The sequence below is a fragment of the Lynx rufus genome, unplaced genomic scaffold (genome assembly GCF_022079265.1).
Source record: "Lynx rufus isolate CCGP_SWC_20201006 ecotype Redwood Valley unplaced genomic scaffold, mLynRuf1.p SCAF_8, whole genome shotgun sequence".
In the NCBI taxonomy this organism is placed as follows: domain Eukaryota; kingdom Metazoa; phylum Chordata; class Mammalia; order Carnivora; family Felidae; genus Lynx; species Lynx rufus.
In genome coordinates, this window is record NW_025814896.1 from 28,247,315 (window position 1) to 28,261,841 (window position 14,527).

The 14,527-nt window shown below is 42.7% G+C and overlaps 1 protein-coding gene across 1 annotated transcript in view; it reads left to right on the forward strand.

Moving 5' to 3' along the window:
- Positions 1–14,527, forward strand: part of PSMF1 (proteasome inhibitor subunit 1) — a 43,994-nt gene that overhangs the window by 16,989 nt on the left and 12,478 nt on the right. The window contains exon 4 of the mRNA XM_047068146.1: positions 2,177–2,362. Coding sequence (XP_046924102.1) covers positions 2,177–2,362 — 186 coding nt within the window. The remainder of the gene's footprint in view (positions 1–2,176; positions 2,363–14,527) is intronic.

Sequence of the window (14,527 nt, forward strand, 5' to 3'; positions counted from 1 at the left end):
CCTCTCTTTTCCTAGTTTGTTGAAAGTTTTTCTCATGAGTGGATTTACATGTTGGATTTTGTCCAGTGCATTTTCTGCTTCAATTGATAGGATCGTGCGATTTGTCTTAGCTTACTGATATGGTAGGGATTCCTGAATACTGAACCATCCTTGCATACCAACAGTAAATCCTTGGCATATGATTCTTTTTATATATTTTTAATTCAACTTGTTAGTGTTTTCTTGAGCATTTGTGCATCCCAGTTCATGGGAAATACAGGTCTGTAGTTTTTGTTTTTTGTACTCTCTTTGGTTTTGATATGAGGCAATACTGGCCTCATAAAATGAGTTGGGAAATATTTCTTCATCTTATGTTTTCTGGAAATAACTGTAAATTGGTGTTAATTCTTCTTTAAACGTTTGGTGGCATTCTCCACTGAAATCATCTGGGTCTGGAGATTTGTTTTGGGTGCTTAAGTATGAATTTTGTTACTAGAATAGAACTATTTAGATTATCTATTTTATTTTGGTGGAGTGGTTAGATTGTGGTTTTTGATGACTTGGTCTGCTCTGAGTTGTTGAAGTAAGTTGTTTTTAGTTCTCTTATGACCCTTTCAGTGGCAACAGATGTGTTTTAATAGCCCATGTCGCTCTCGATATTGGTGATTTGTGTCTTCTCTCTTTTTGTGTTTGCCAATTTTGCTAGAAGTTTGTCAATTTTATTCATTCTTTGGATGAACTAGTTTTTTTATTGATTTTTCTCTATCATTTTCCTGTTTTCTCTTTCATTGATTTTTATTCTTTATTATTTCCTTACTTCGGCTTGCTTCAGGCTTAATTTGCTCTTTTTCTGTGTTCTTGAGGTCAGAATTGTGATTATCGATTTCTTTCCTCTTTTCCAGTGTTTTTAGTGCTAAGAAGTTTTTTTAAAAATTTTTTGTTAATGTTTATTTACTTTTTGAGAGAGAGAGACACACACACACACACACACACACACACACACACACACACAGAGCGTGAGCAGGGGAGGGGCAGAGAGAGAGAGACACAGAATCTGAAGCAGGCTCCAGGCTCCAAGCTGGGGCTCAAATTCACAAACCGCGAGCTCATGACCTGAGCCGAAGTTGGATGCTTAACTGACTGAGCCGCCCAGGCGCCCCCCCTTTTTTTTTTTTTAAGTTTTTTTATTTTGAGAGAGAGCAAGAACACACGTGAGCAGAAGAGGGTCAGAGAGAGAGGGGAAGAGAGAAGATCCCTAGCAGCCTCTACGCTGTCAGTGTGGAGCCCAACATGAGGGGCTCGATCTCATGAACCCTGAGTTCATGACCAGAGCAAAATCAAGAGTAGGACACTTAACCACCCAACTGCCCCAATAGGTTGTATTTTTATTTTTATTAAGTGCTTTATAGTTTTTTTTCATGTCTTCCTCTTTGATCTGTGGATTATCTAGAATCATATTGCTTAATTTCCATGTATTACAGGTTTCTTTCCGTTTTGATGTTTAGTGTGAATCTGTATGGTCAGAGAACATACTCTTTATGACTTTAGTTTTTTAAAGTTTGTAAGATTTGTTTTTTGATCCAGGATATGGTTCATTTTAAAACATCGAATTTTTAGAAACTCTGGAGCACTGCCCACTCGTCACTACCTCTATCTGCCTCAGCACCTCAGCTACAACTTACAATTCTTGTCTGTCACAGGCAGAGAAAAGAGACCCAGAGCAGCCTTCCAAGAACCCCTGAGTTAATGACAGGACTGGACCTTGAGCCCTCAGAGCCCTCCCTACCTGGACCAGGAGCCTGGTTCATACTCCCCGAGGAGGCTTGGTCGTCCGTGACCCTTCCCATGACACATGATGAACACACAATGAGGCTGAGGGTGGGGTTGGGCAGGTAAAGAGGAGTAGCCAGTCCAGGCCCTGCGCCCTTACACCCTCACCTTTCTAATGGGGTGGTAAACGAGGAGGGGCAACTCAGATGCCTGAGAAGCTTAGGCCCAAACCTCGGAAACAACACCGGGCTGTTGCCCCCCTCACACAGGTCCGCCGGGCGGCCCGTTCCCACCCTTATAAACAGCCCAAGCGCAAAGCTAAGAGCCGTCGGGGCCGCCATTGCCGCCGACGTCGCCGCTGCCAGAATAGTGTGTGTGGGGTTGCCGGCCAGGTGCAAGCAGCTGATAGCTCGTCTCCTTCCTGCAGGACCTACAAGAACAGCGAGGAACTTCGGTCTCGCATCGTGTCTGGGATCATCACACCTATCCATGAGCACTGGGACAAGGCTAGTGTGAGCAGTCCCCACCGGGAGTTTCCCCCTGCCACTGCCAGAGAGGTGGACCCCCTTCGGATTCACCCACAGCACCCACACACGAGCCGGCAGCCTCCCTGGTAAGTACGGAGCCCCTATCGGGCAGCCCATGCTTCCGCAGGGCTCTGGCCTTTAACCCTCCTGCCACCTGACTCCCTCTCTGACCTCCATGCATCTTCAACAAATTGTCAGAGTCTTGGCAGATGGAGAAAGAAAGTGGAGACGTCAATGGAGCAGTGAGTTCTTGTACTGCTCCTAGTCACCCTAACTCCTCAGGTTCTCCAGGCTGCAGTGACCTGGGCCAGGCATTTCAGGGAATGTAGGGATGCAGAAGTACTTGCCCAGAGGGGATGTAAGCCCAGTGTCTTGCTTGTTTCATTTCATCCATTGTAGTTGCCTAAACCTCTTTGACAACTTCAGAAGTTTTCCAAAATGCCATGGGGTATGAGCATGTCACATCCAAGATCTTAGCAGGTTAGGGTGGCAGCATTTAGGACAGGAGACTTGTTGGGCACCTGGGTGACTCGGTTAAGTGTCCAACTTCAGCTCAGGCCATGATCTCACAGTTTGTGGGTTCGAGGCCCACATCGGGCTCTGTGCTGATAGCTCAGAGCCTGGAGCCTGCTTTGGATTCTGTGTCTCCCTCTCTATGCCCCTCCCCCACTCATTCTCTCTCTCTCTCTCTCTCTCTCTCTCTCTCTCTCAAAAATAAACTTAAAAAAAAAAAAAAGACAGGAGACTTGTGCTCTGAGGTAGGAGACAGGAACCAGGGGGAGACCTTAGTCTCTGGCTGAGACAGCACTTGCCAATTTAGGCTCCACAGTGTGGTAGTAATGGGGGGTTGGGGAGTTCACTGTGGAGCCAATAGTAAGCACTCAGGAAATGTTAACTGCCATTGATATTTTATCCTATTTTGCAGTTCTGTGTCTTTCATTAATTAAAAAATGGGAAAGTGAATCGTTAGGATAAGTAATAATTGGTACATCCCTTAGGCACTCTTCAGAAATCCTGGGGAAGGGTGAATAATAAAAAGTAGTTGAAGGGTTTGGCAGCTTGTCTGATCTAACCTCCTTATTTTATAGATAGGAACAGAGATAAGATGGCCTGCCTAAGGTCACCAGCCACTAATAAAGAGGCAGGGCCAGGGCTACGGCTCAGATATCATCCCAGTGCAGTGCTCTGTCTGTGATGTTCCCAGAAAACAGTGACAAGATTTCAGAACAAGCCCCGGACAACAATCAAGGGCAGAGAGGGCAGGAATTTTTACAACTTAAGTAGGTAGTAATTCTCAGCTCTCTCAGACTCACTGCCCATTTCAAACAAATATTCTGTGAAATCTCCTTTACTTCTCTTGAACTGAAATTCATAGGTAAAAATGGTGCCTGAGCAGCTCAGTCGGTTAAGCATCTGACTCTTACTCTCGGCTCAGGTCATGATCTCACGGTTTGTGGGTTTGAGCTCCATGTTGAGCTCTGCCCTGACATCGTGGAGCCTGCTTGGGATTCTGTTTCTCCTCTCTGCCACTCCCCTGCTCACTCGCTCTCTCTCTCAAAATAAATAAACTTTAAAAAAAAAAAAAAGATTCTTGGGGCACGTGGTTAAGCATCTGACTCTTGCTTTCAGTTCAGGTCATGATCTCTTAGTTCGTGAGTTCAAGCCCTGCATTGGGCTCTGTGCTGACAGTGCAGAGCCTACTTGGGGTTCTCTCTCCCTCTCTGCCCCTTCCCTGCTCATGAGTGCACGCTCTCTCTCTCTCTCTCTCTTTCTTTCAAAAGTAAATAAACTTAAAAAAAAAGATTCTAGGGGCGCCTGGGTGGCGCAGTCGGTTAAGCGTCCGACTTCAGCCAGGTCACGATCTCGCGCTCCGTGAGTTCAAGCCCCGCGTCAGGCTCTGGGCTGATGGCTCAGAGCCTGGAGCCTGTTTCCGATTCTGTGTCTCCCTCTCTCTCTGCCCCTCCCCCGTTCATGCTCTGTCTCTCTCTGTCCCAAAAATAAATAAAAAACGTTGAAAAAAAAATTTAAAAAAAAAAAAAAAAAAAAGATTCTAAAATAAAAAAATTCATAGCTAATCTAACTGAATGCATACTTCAAAAGGAATCAGTATAAAGTTCTAACTGTAATATAAATGAGAAGCAAAAAGAAAGTAATTAATAATAAGGTAATGTATATTTGATCATGTAGATGCCTGAACACCATTACAGTGGAAAATGTAGTCAGACATTTGCACTTGTGTGTGGAGTTATCTTGAATTTGACAGTAACAGAAGCTGACATATACAGATGCATTGTAGCAAAACTCAGACTGTATTGCTGTATTGCTATTACAAACTATTGCTGTTACATGATTTTTCTGAAATGCTGCACAGCTCTTAGGAGAATGGCAAACAGAATAGTAGATGGACAGTGTCTCCTATATATAATGGTCTCAGACTCCGGTGATTTGTAACAAGACTTTCAAAAGTTGTGTGGGATGCAGGTGATTCTTGCAATGTAGAATTCATTATGTAGAATGTGCAGTCTGCCTTAAGTACCATAAGGCCCCTCCAACCACTACGGCAAACAGAAATTCTCCCAAGGCTTCCGCAACAGCACCTGGAGGCTCCCTCACCCTAACTGGGAGTCAGACCTCGAATTTATAATGGTGAAGATAAAATTTCCTAGCCTTGGAAGAACTGAAGGAATCCAAAATCACCATGTTGCAACTTCTCCTGAAATAATGTACGTAGGCACAAATGGTCAATGTTTGCTAAAACCCTCAGTAAAAGGTTGCTGGGGAACTTTACAATGAATAGATCAGGCTGGGGGCACCTGAGCCCATAGATGAGTCTTAACACTAAAAGTGGGATAGCCAGACATGAAGTGTCTTCTGATGTGATGCAGTAGTAAGTGCATCGCAGCCTGTACCCGGATCTAACTCCCGGTTTAATTGAAGCCTGATGGATAGAAGAACAAGTTAAACAGGCCAGACACATGAGGATATGTGTGTTGCAGCCCAAACTGGAACATGAAAATTTTTTACAGGATAAAAAATTGTCAAATAAATGAATAGCATGGAAAAGGGAGAGTGAGGCTGTTACTAAAAGAGTTACATCAACTAAATACAGTGTTGGACCTTGTTTGGATCTTGATTCAGACAAACTAATTCTGTGAGGCCCTGATACCAAAACCAAAGACCACAAGAAAACTACAAACCAGTATCCCTTTTGAATATAGATTTTAAAATCCTCCACAAAATACTAGCAAAACAAATCTAGCAACATAAAAGGAGGATTATATACCGTGACCAAATGAAATTTATCCCAGAAATGGTTGGTTTAACATATGAAAAAAAGTTCGTGTAATATACCATATTAATAGAACAAAGGCTAAAAACCACATGTTCAGCTCAATAGGCAGAAAAAAGCATTTGACAAAATCCAACACCCTTTCATGATAAAAGCATTGAGCAATTGAAGGAGTTTCTTAACTCAATAAATGGCATCTGCAAAAAGCCCACGGCTAACATATTACTTAATGGAGAAAGATTGTATGCTTTCCCCCTAAGATTAGGAACAAGACAAGAATGTCTACTCTTGTTACTTTTATACCCTTGTTACTTTTATATAACATCATATTTGAGATTCTAGCCAGGAGAGTCACTCAATAAAAAGAAAAAGTATCTAGATTAAAAAGGAAGAAGTGAAGCAAACTTTGTTTGCCAATGACATGAGATCTCATATATAGAAAATTCTAAGGAATTGTCTAAAAAAACTTTTTTTTGAGAGAAAGTGTGTACAAGCGAGTGGGGGAGGGGCAGAGGGGGGAGAGAGAATCCTAAGCAGTCTCCATGCCTAGCACAGAGCTTGCTCTCAGGACTGTGAGATCGTGACCTGAGCTGAAATCAAGAGTTGGATGCTTAACCGACTGAGCCACCCAGGCACCCCTAAAAACACTTTTAAAATAAGCAAGTTCAGCAGTGTGATCGGATACACAGTCAAAAAACAAAATCAGTTGTATTTCTGTATATTAGCAATGAACAATCTGAAAATTAAGGAAATCCCATTTATAATAGCCCCCAAAAGAAAAAGTACTTAATAAATTTAACGGGGGCGCTTGGGTGGCTCCGTCAGTTAAGCGTCCAACTTTGGCTCAGGTCATGATCTCGTGGTCTGTGGGTTGGAGCCCCGTGTTGGGCTCTGTGCTGACAGCTCAGAACCTGGAGCCTGCTTCAGATTGTGTGCCTCCCTCTCTCTCTGCTCCTCCCCTGCTCGTGCTCTGTCTCTCTCTGTCTCAAAAACAAATGAATGAATGAATGAACGAACAAATAAATAAGATAAAATATAAAATAAAATAAAAAATAAAATTAGCTGCCAAGTGCTTTCCCCCTTAGAAACAAGGCAAAGAGACCCTGTCTCACCACTCTTACTCAGCATAGTACTGAAAGTTTTGCCACCACATTAAGAATTAAAAGGGATGCAGATAAGACAGGAAGAGATAAAACAGTTTATATTTGCGATGACATACTAGTCTACATGGAAAAATCCTACAGAATCTACCTAATCATAATAATAATAATAGTGTTCAGCAAGGATACCAGCTCAGGGCTCAGAATGAATGTGAGCTGGTAATTCCAATTGGATCACAGATTTAAATGTGAAGCTTAATACTACAACACTTTTAGAAGAACTCACAGGAGAAAATCTTTGGATCTGGGGCTTGTTGAAGAGTTCTTAGGGCACTAAAAGCATAGTCTGTAACAGAAAAAAATTGACAAATTGGACTTCATCAACATTAAAAACTTTTGCTCTGGGAAAGACCCTGTTAAGAGAATGAGAATGTAAACTACAGGCTGGGGGAAAATGTTTGCAAACCACACATGTGACAGAGCAGTCCTATCTCTAAGGATCCAGAACACTCAAGACTCGACAGGTTAAGAAACCGTCCAATTAGAAAATGGGACGAGGATATGAAAACATACCACACTGAGAAGGATAAACAGATAGATGGCAGATAGCACATGAAAAGGTGTTCGCCATCATTAGCCATTAGGGAAATGCAAATTAAACAACATGATCCTTCACACCTAGAATAGCTAAAATTAGAAATAGCAGTGATACCAAATGCTGGAGAGGGTGCAGAGAAACTGAATCTCTTCTGCATTGCTGGTGGGAATGTAAAATGGTACGGCCACTCGAGAACATTGTTTGGCAGTTTCTTTAAGAACTAAACAAACACTAGTAAGATCTAGGAATCGCATTCCTGGGTGTTTATCTTAGAGGACCGAAAATTATGCCCACGCAAAAGCCTGTACGCAGATGTTCATAGCAGCTTTGTTTGTAATAGCCAAAAACAGAAACAGCCCAAATGTCCCTCAGTTGGTGAGTGGTTAAGCACCCTGTGGCACTGCTCGTGGAATACTATCTGCAATATAAAGGAGCGAACTGTTGATGCACATAATATTTAGGATGGAGCTCAGGGTCATTGTGCTGGGTGAAAAAAAAAATTCCAAAAGGTCACACACTGTATGATTCCATTTATAGAACATTTTCGAAATGATAGTATTCTAGACATTCTAAACAGATTAGTGGTTGCCAGAGATTAGGAATGGGGGCTGAGGCAGGCTGTTGGGTATGATTAGAAAGGCAGGGGAGGTAGCATGAGGGAGCTTTGTGGTGGTATAACGGGTATGATTAGAAAGGCAGGGGAGGTAGCATGAGGGAGCTTTGTGGTGGTATAACTTGGAGAAAACCGGGTGAAGGTACCCAGGATTCCTCCGCACTATTTTTCCAACTTCCTGTGACTCTTTAATTATTTAAAGATAAAAAGTATTTAAAATTTTCAGCGTGCCTAGGTGGCTCAGTCAGTTAAGCATCTGACTTTGGCTCGGGTTATGATCTTGCAGCTCGCGTGTTCGAGCCCTGCATTGGGCTCTGTGCTGACAGCTCAGAGCCTGGAGCTGGCTTCAGATTCTCCATCTCTCTGCCCCTCCCCTGCTTACATTCTGTCTGTCTGTCTGTCTCTCTTTCAAAAACTAAACATTTAAAAGAAATTTGTAAAATGTTTACCTTTAGGGGTGCCTGGGTGGCTCAGTCAGTTAAGCACCTGATTTTGGCTCAGGTCATGATTTCATGGTTCGTGGATTCGAGCCCTGCGTCGGACTCTGTGCTGATGGCTCAGAGCCTAGAGCTTGCTCCAGATTCTGTGTCTCCCTCTCTCTGCCCCTCCCCTGCTCATGCTCTGTCTCAAATAAATAAATGTTTAAAAAAATGTTTTTAATTAAGAAGTATTTAAAACTTTAGATGCTGAGGGGCCACTTAGGTTCTTAGATCCCAGTATTTCTTGAGCTCACTAGATGGGGAGCTCTAGATCTAGCCCCAGGTGCTTCACGAAGACCAGTGATGCCATCTGCGCCTGCTGTCATCACAGGGAGGGACAGGGTGCTAGGGAGCACATAGGTAGAGGAGCCGGAACCACTCTTGGTGTTCAGGGAAGGCTTCCCCTAAGGCGGGTTCCTAAAGAATGAGGAGGGTAGGAAGGTGTTCCAGCATGAAGGCTTGTCCTCTGCAGAGCCCTGGAAGGATCGGAAGTGATTAGAGACAGGTGCGATGGGGGTGGAGGTGACAGGGCAGAAGGCTGACCCTCATTGTTCCTGCATACCACTCTTAGCGCCTGCCACTTTTTCCACCCCTCCCACCCACCCCCCATATCAAGGAGAGTATTAAATGGCAGGCAGGAGCAGAGGCCTTGGAGGTGGGTCTAACTCTGCTTCTGCTTTCCCCACTACACCCTTCGGTTTCAGTGCATGTAATCAGTTTGTACCAATTCAGTGTAGTCAGCGCACCCTGAGTATGGAGGAAAACCCATTCCCTTGCCCTCCCTCCATTAGGTCTTTCTCAAGCAAACCTGTCTCCCAGGAGTAGCACACTGAACTGGATGAGATGGTTGGAGAGGAGGTGGAGTGTTTAGGGAGGCTTTTTGCCGGCCACGCACCCCCCTCTACCCCCGCTCCTCACCAGCCCCCTTCCTCTATCAGCACAGATGTCTGTAATGACACCGATTCCTTCGTTGAGCCCTCGTCGACTCCAGGTTGCCGGGCAACCAGCACTCACACTTTCACCTTTTTGTTTTTCCCTCAGATGCTGGATTTGGGGGTGGGGCCTTAGGGCAGGAAGAGCCCCGGAGCCTCCCATCTGGCTGCTTCGGGGTGTTAATTAGCCCATCAGTGAACAGCGCGGCTCTTGCTCTGAGCAGGAAATGGCAGCCTCTGCCCCCTTCCCACAGGACACAGTCCTGTGTCTCACTGCTTGCCTTCCACACCCCCATCTAAGTCTGTCCCATCCCTGGAAACTTCTAAACCAAACCAAAATAGGGTGTCTGTCCTAGCGTGGAAGGAGATTTGAGTGTGTGGGGACGTGTAGCTAGCGCTTGTCAAAGGATGCTGAGTCTGCCAGTTTGGTGCTGGCTGCTTCTAGGCCAGGGATGTACGTGGCGAGGACATTCCCTTGTGATGGAGACTTAATAGCAGAAAGTAGGTCTGTCCTACTCTGACATCTCTAGGGAAGAGTTACTGAGAACAGCCCATCTGTAAGGGAAGGGGTGTGTGTGTGTGTGTGTGTGTGTGTGTGTGTGTGTGTGTGTTTATCTAAGCCTAACTTTTGTTGTTGTTGTCTTACAATTCTAACCCATTTCCCTTTGCCCCATCTGTCCTCAGTCAGACCGTATGCCCCAAATCCTACTCGCTGTTTTGAAAAACCAGTTTTTCCTAGGCTTATCTGGCTTCACTAAAAATAAATCCTCAGATCTAAAGCTCTTGTCTTTCAAAATTCATTTTCAGTCCCAGTCTGTGTCTTTGCATATTTTTAATGTTTCTGATATTTTGTGTCGTGCATTTCCTTTTTAAAGTTTCATAATCTGTTTACTAAAGTGCCAAACATCTCTTTTTTAGTATCTGATATTACATTTTGCAGATATGCTGTAGTCTTGCCTAACCTCCATGGAGTATTTTAAGCATGTTCAGTTTTTCATCTTAAATAGTAAAGTTCTGTGCATCTGCATAGAGTTTTTTCCTTTTACTTCGCTGAGTTATATTTTCCATGCTGGCAGAGCTCAACATTTTTTAGTCTCAGAAACCCTCTTGAACTCTGAATTATTGAGAAAGAATTATTAAATTCTGAATTATTAAAGAGTTCTTATTTATCAATCAATATTTACCATATTAGAAATTAAAACTGAAATTTTACAAATACATATTTATTCATTCACTTAAAAAATAACAATGGACGCCTAGGTGGCTCAGTCAGTTGAGCATCCAACTTCGGCTTGGGTCATGATCTCGTGGGTTCGAGCCCCACGTTGGGCTCTGTGCTGACTGACATCTCAGAGCCTGGAGCCTGCTTTGGATTCTGTCTCTGTCTCTGTCTCTCTCTTAAATATAAAAAAATTAAAAGTTTTTAAAAACAATAATAAACTCATTATATATTAACACAAATAACACATTTTTACAAAAATACTATTTTCCGGGGCGCCTGGGTGGCGCAGTCGGTTAAGCGTCCGACTTCAGCCAGGTCACGATCTCGCGGTCCGTGAGTTCGAGCCCCGCGTCGGGCTCTGGGCTGACGGCTCAGAGCCTGGAACCTGTTTCCGATTCTGTGTCTCCCTCTCTCTCTGCCCCTCCCCCGTTCATGCTCTGTCTCTCTCTGTCGCAAAAATAAATAAACGTTGAAAAAAAAAATTAAAAAAAAAAAAAAATACTATTTTCCCCCAAACACAGAAATTGCACGAGAAGAATGGTTTGTTTCACTTTGCTGCAGACCTGTTTATCGTTAGGTATGGAAGATAACTGGGTTCTCACTTCTGGCTTCTGCATTTAGTCTGCAGGCAGTAATGTTTTTGTTGAGCCTTACCCTAATTGTTATAAGAAAAGAGAAGACTGGCTTAATAATGTTTTCAAATAATTGTGGATATTCTTATTTGCATTACACCAAAACTTGACAAGTGATAGTTTCTTGAAGGGTTAATTGTAGTGTGGAATCTGAATACCTAACAGCGAAGTTACGTTCTTGTACATTATTACGTTAAAATCCACTGGTCTGTCATGTCCTTTGGGTGGATCTTTTACCCATGTATGATATTGGAAGATCATGTATCGATCATTTGGAAAATATTGGTTCACTGAGTTAATGCAGATCCGCTAAATGCTGACTCATTATCCAGTATCAAAAAAGTCACATTCATCAATATTACTATTCTCATCACCATGAGGACTAGGAAGCCATCAAGCTACTGATGAATACAAATTTTCAAATCGTTAATTTTCACCCAAAAGCTTCAATTTTATCATTGGCAACAGTATCAGTTGTTTGTCTTGTAGTAATAGGCCCACATTGTTTTGAGAAAATGTCTACTAGGTAGCCCAAGTCTGAATAATCATGGTTTGTCTGTCAGTCATTCTTTCAAGTTAAAATGGTTTTCCATGAAAAAATGGCTAGTTGAGCTAGCAACTTAACTGTGAAAGTATTGGTAAGTGCCATTGTACTTCTTTATGCAGAAGTGCTCTATGCCTGTTTTCCCATTTCATCACAGAGAATACCAAGAAGAGGTGTATTCAAAGATGGGAATTTTATTTTTTAAAAAAAAATTTTTTTTTTTTAACGTTTATTTATTTTTGAGACAGAGAGAGACAGAGCATGAACAGGGGAGGGGCAGAGAGAGAGGGAGACACAGAATCCGAAACAGGCTCCAGGCTCTGAGCTGTCAGCACAGAGCCTGACGCGGGGCTCGAACCCACGGACCGTGAGATCATGACCTGAGCCAAAGTCGGACGCTTAACCGACCAAGCCACCCAGGCGCCCCAAAGATGGGAATTTTAGAACACTGGGTAATTTTTTACTGCTTCATCAAGGACATTCTAAAGTGACACGAGAGTTATGCAGCAGGTGACTGGTGAGGGAGGGTACACCCGACTGCTAGTTTAGTGTCCCTGCTTTTATTCATACTAAGGAATCAGTGATTTCTCTCACTGCTGCCTTTGTACCGTCAGTGCAAATGTCAACATGGTGAAGGAAGCAAATAGCTTCTAAGAGGAAATAGCTTTGATCTCATGGACCCCCTGAAATGAAAGAGTTTCAGGGACCCCTAGAGTTCTGTGGAGAACATTTTGAATCCTTTTTCTTTTTTTAAAATGTTTACAAGCTCTTTTAGATATTCCCTTTTGTTGAAGAGTCTTTCAGATCTCTTACCCATTTTTATATTCGGTTGTCTTATCTTTTTATGATTTGTAGGCATTGTTTGTGTATTCTGGATTTAAGTCCTTGGTCAGATACATGTATTGCAAATATTTTCCCTCTGTGGTTTGCCTTTGCACTCTATCAGTGGTGTTTTTTAAATTAAAGTATTCTTAATTTTTATGTAATCTAGCTTATCAATGCTGTCCCTTTATGTTTGATGTTCTTTTTGATGTTTGAGAAATCTTTGCCCTACCCCACAGTCATGGAAGAGTTCTCATATATTTTTTCTAGGAGCTCTGTTGTTTTACCTTTTATATTTAGATCTATAACCCATTTGAAATTAATTTTATGCGTGGTACAAGATAGATTGATGTCTTACTATATTGAATCCAGTTGGTACAGCACCATATTCCAAAAAGATTTATCCTCTACCTATGTCACCTTAATAATTAAATTTTCAATTTTTATTAGTCATGAAACTATTTCCTTTTTTTTTTTTTTTTTTTTAGTGTACATATTTAGTTTGAGAGAGAGAGAGCACAAGCAGGAGAGGGGCAGAGAAAGAAGGAGAGAGAATCCCAATGCAGGGCTCAAACTCACCAACTATGAGATCATGACCTGAGCTGAAATCAAGAGTCAGATGCTTAATCCACTGAGCCACCCAGGCGGCGCCCCTGTTATTCCATATTCTTAAAATTTGCCCTCATTGTCTTTCCTCTTAGAGGCAAATAATCTTGATCTCTTTGGTTTTTCTCATGTATGGCAAAGCTAGTTCAATAATAATTATTCAATCACTGCTTGTTGAGTGCCAATTATTGTAAGCCACAAGCTAGGCATTTCATCCATATGCGCGTATTTTATTCTCTCAACCCCATGAGATGGGCAAGGGCTCTCCTCATTTTACAAGTAAGGAAACTGAGGTTCATGTATAAGTAATTTGATCACAACCAGTAAAAAGCAGTTGTGATATAATAATAGAATATTGGCTACCACTTCTTGAACTTTTTATTATGTACCAGGTGTTACACTCTTGTAAACATCCTCATGTGACACCTACAACAACCTCGAGAAATACTGTTGTCGTACTTTACAGGAGAGAAAGCTAAGGTGTAGGGATTTCATGACCTACCCCAAGTCACACAGCCATTAGATGGTGAAGCCAGAATTTGAACGTGGGTCTAACTCTAAAGCCTTTGCTTTTGCCTTCTTACAATTTCTCTTTCCCAAGTAAGTCTAAGTGTTGCTTATGTGTCAAGCACTGTACTGGGCACTGGGAATACATGATGAGGTGTGGACCCAGCCTTGAAGGAGTTCACAGTTGATCCCCCGCTGATTGCCCCGTTCATTCCAGATCATAAGTCCTTTAAAAACAATGACAAGGGGGCGCCTGGGTGGCGCAGTCGGTTAAGCGTCCGACTTCAGCCAGGTCACGATCTCGCGGTCCGTGAGTTCGAGCCCCACGTCAGGCTCTGGGCTGATGGCTCAGAGCCTGGAGCCTGCTTCCGATTCTGTGTCTCCCTCTCTCTCTGCCCCTCCCCCATTCATGCTCTGTCTCTCTCTGTCCCAAAAATAAATAAACGTTGAAAAAAAAAATTTAAAAAAAAAAAAAAAAAACAATGACAAGTATTTTCTGAGGTCTGCTAAAGCACAGAGAAGGGTGATTATTCTGAATAATATTCTGAAGGATTGAGTGGTACAAGATAGAAGGAAAGGCTTCACAGAGATAATGCCTGATGAGCTAAATTCTATAGGACTAATAAAAATTCTGTGATATTGAAAGTAATTGGCATGTATGGCTGAGGGGACAGTGGGTTTAAATGAGGCTCTGAAATCATCTCATGCGTGTGTATGTTGGGGCAAGGGAGGGAGTGAGGGCATTATATTTGTACTGGCATGTGAAAGGAGAGTAGGTGAATGTGAGGGCCACATCACAAGGGGCCCCATGTGCTAAGGAGCTAGATTTGATCCTGGGTAATAGGAACCATCAAAACATTTGGGACAGAAAGCAGTCTGGTTGGGACCCCATGAACCACTGACTTTT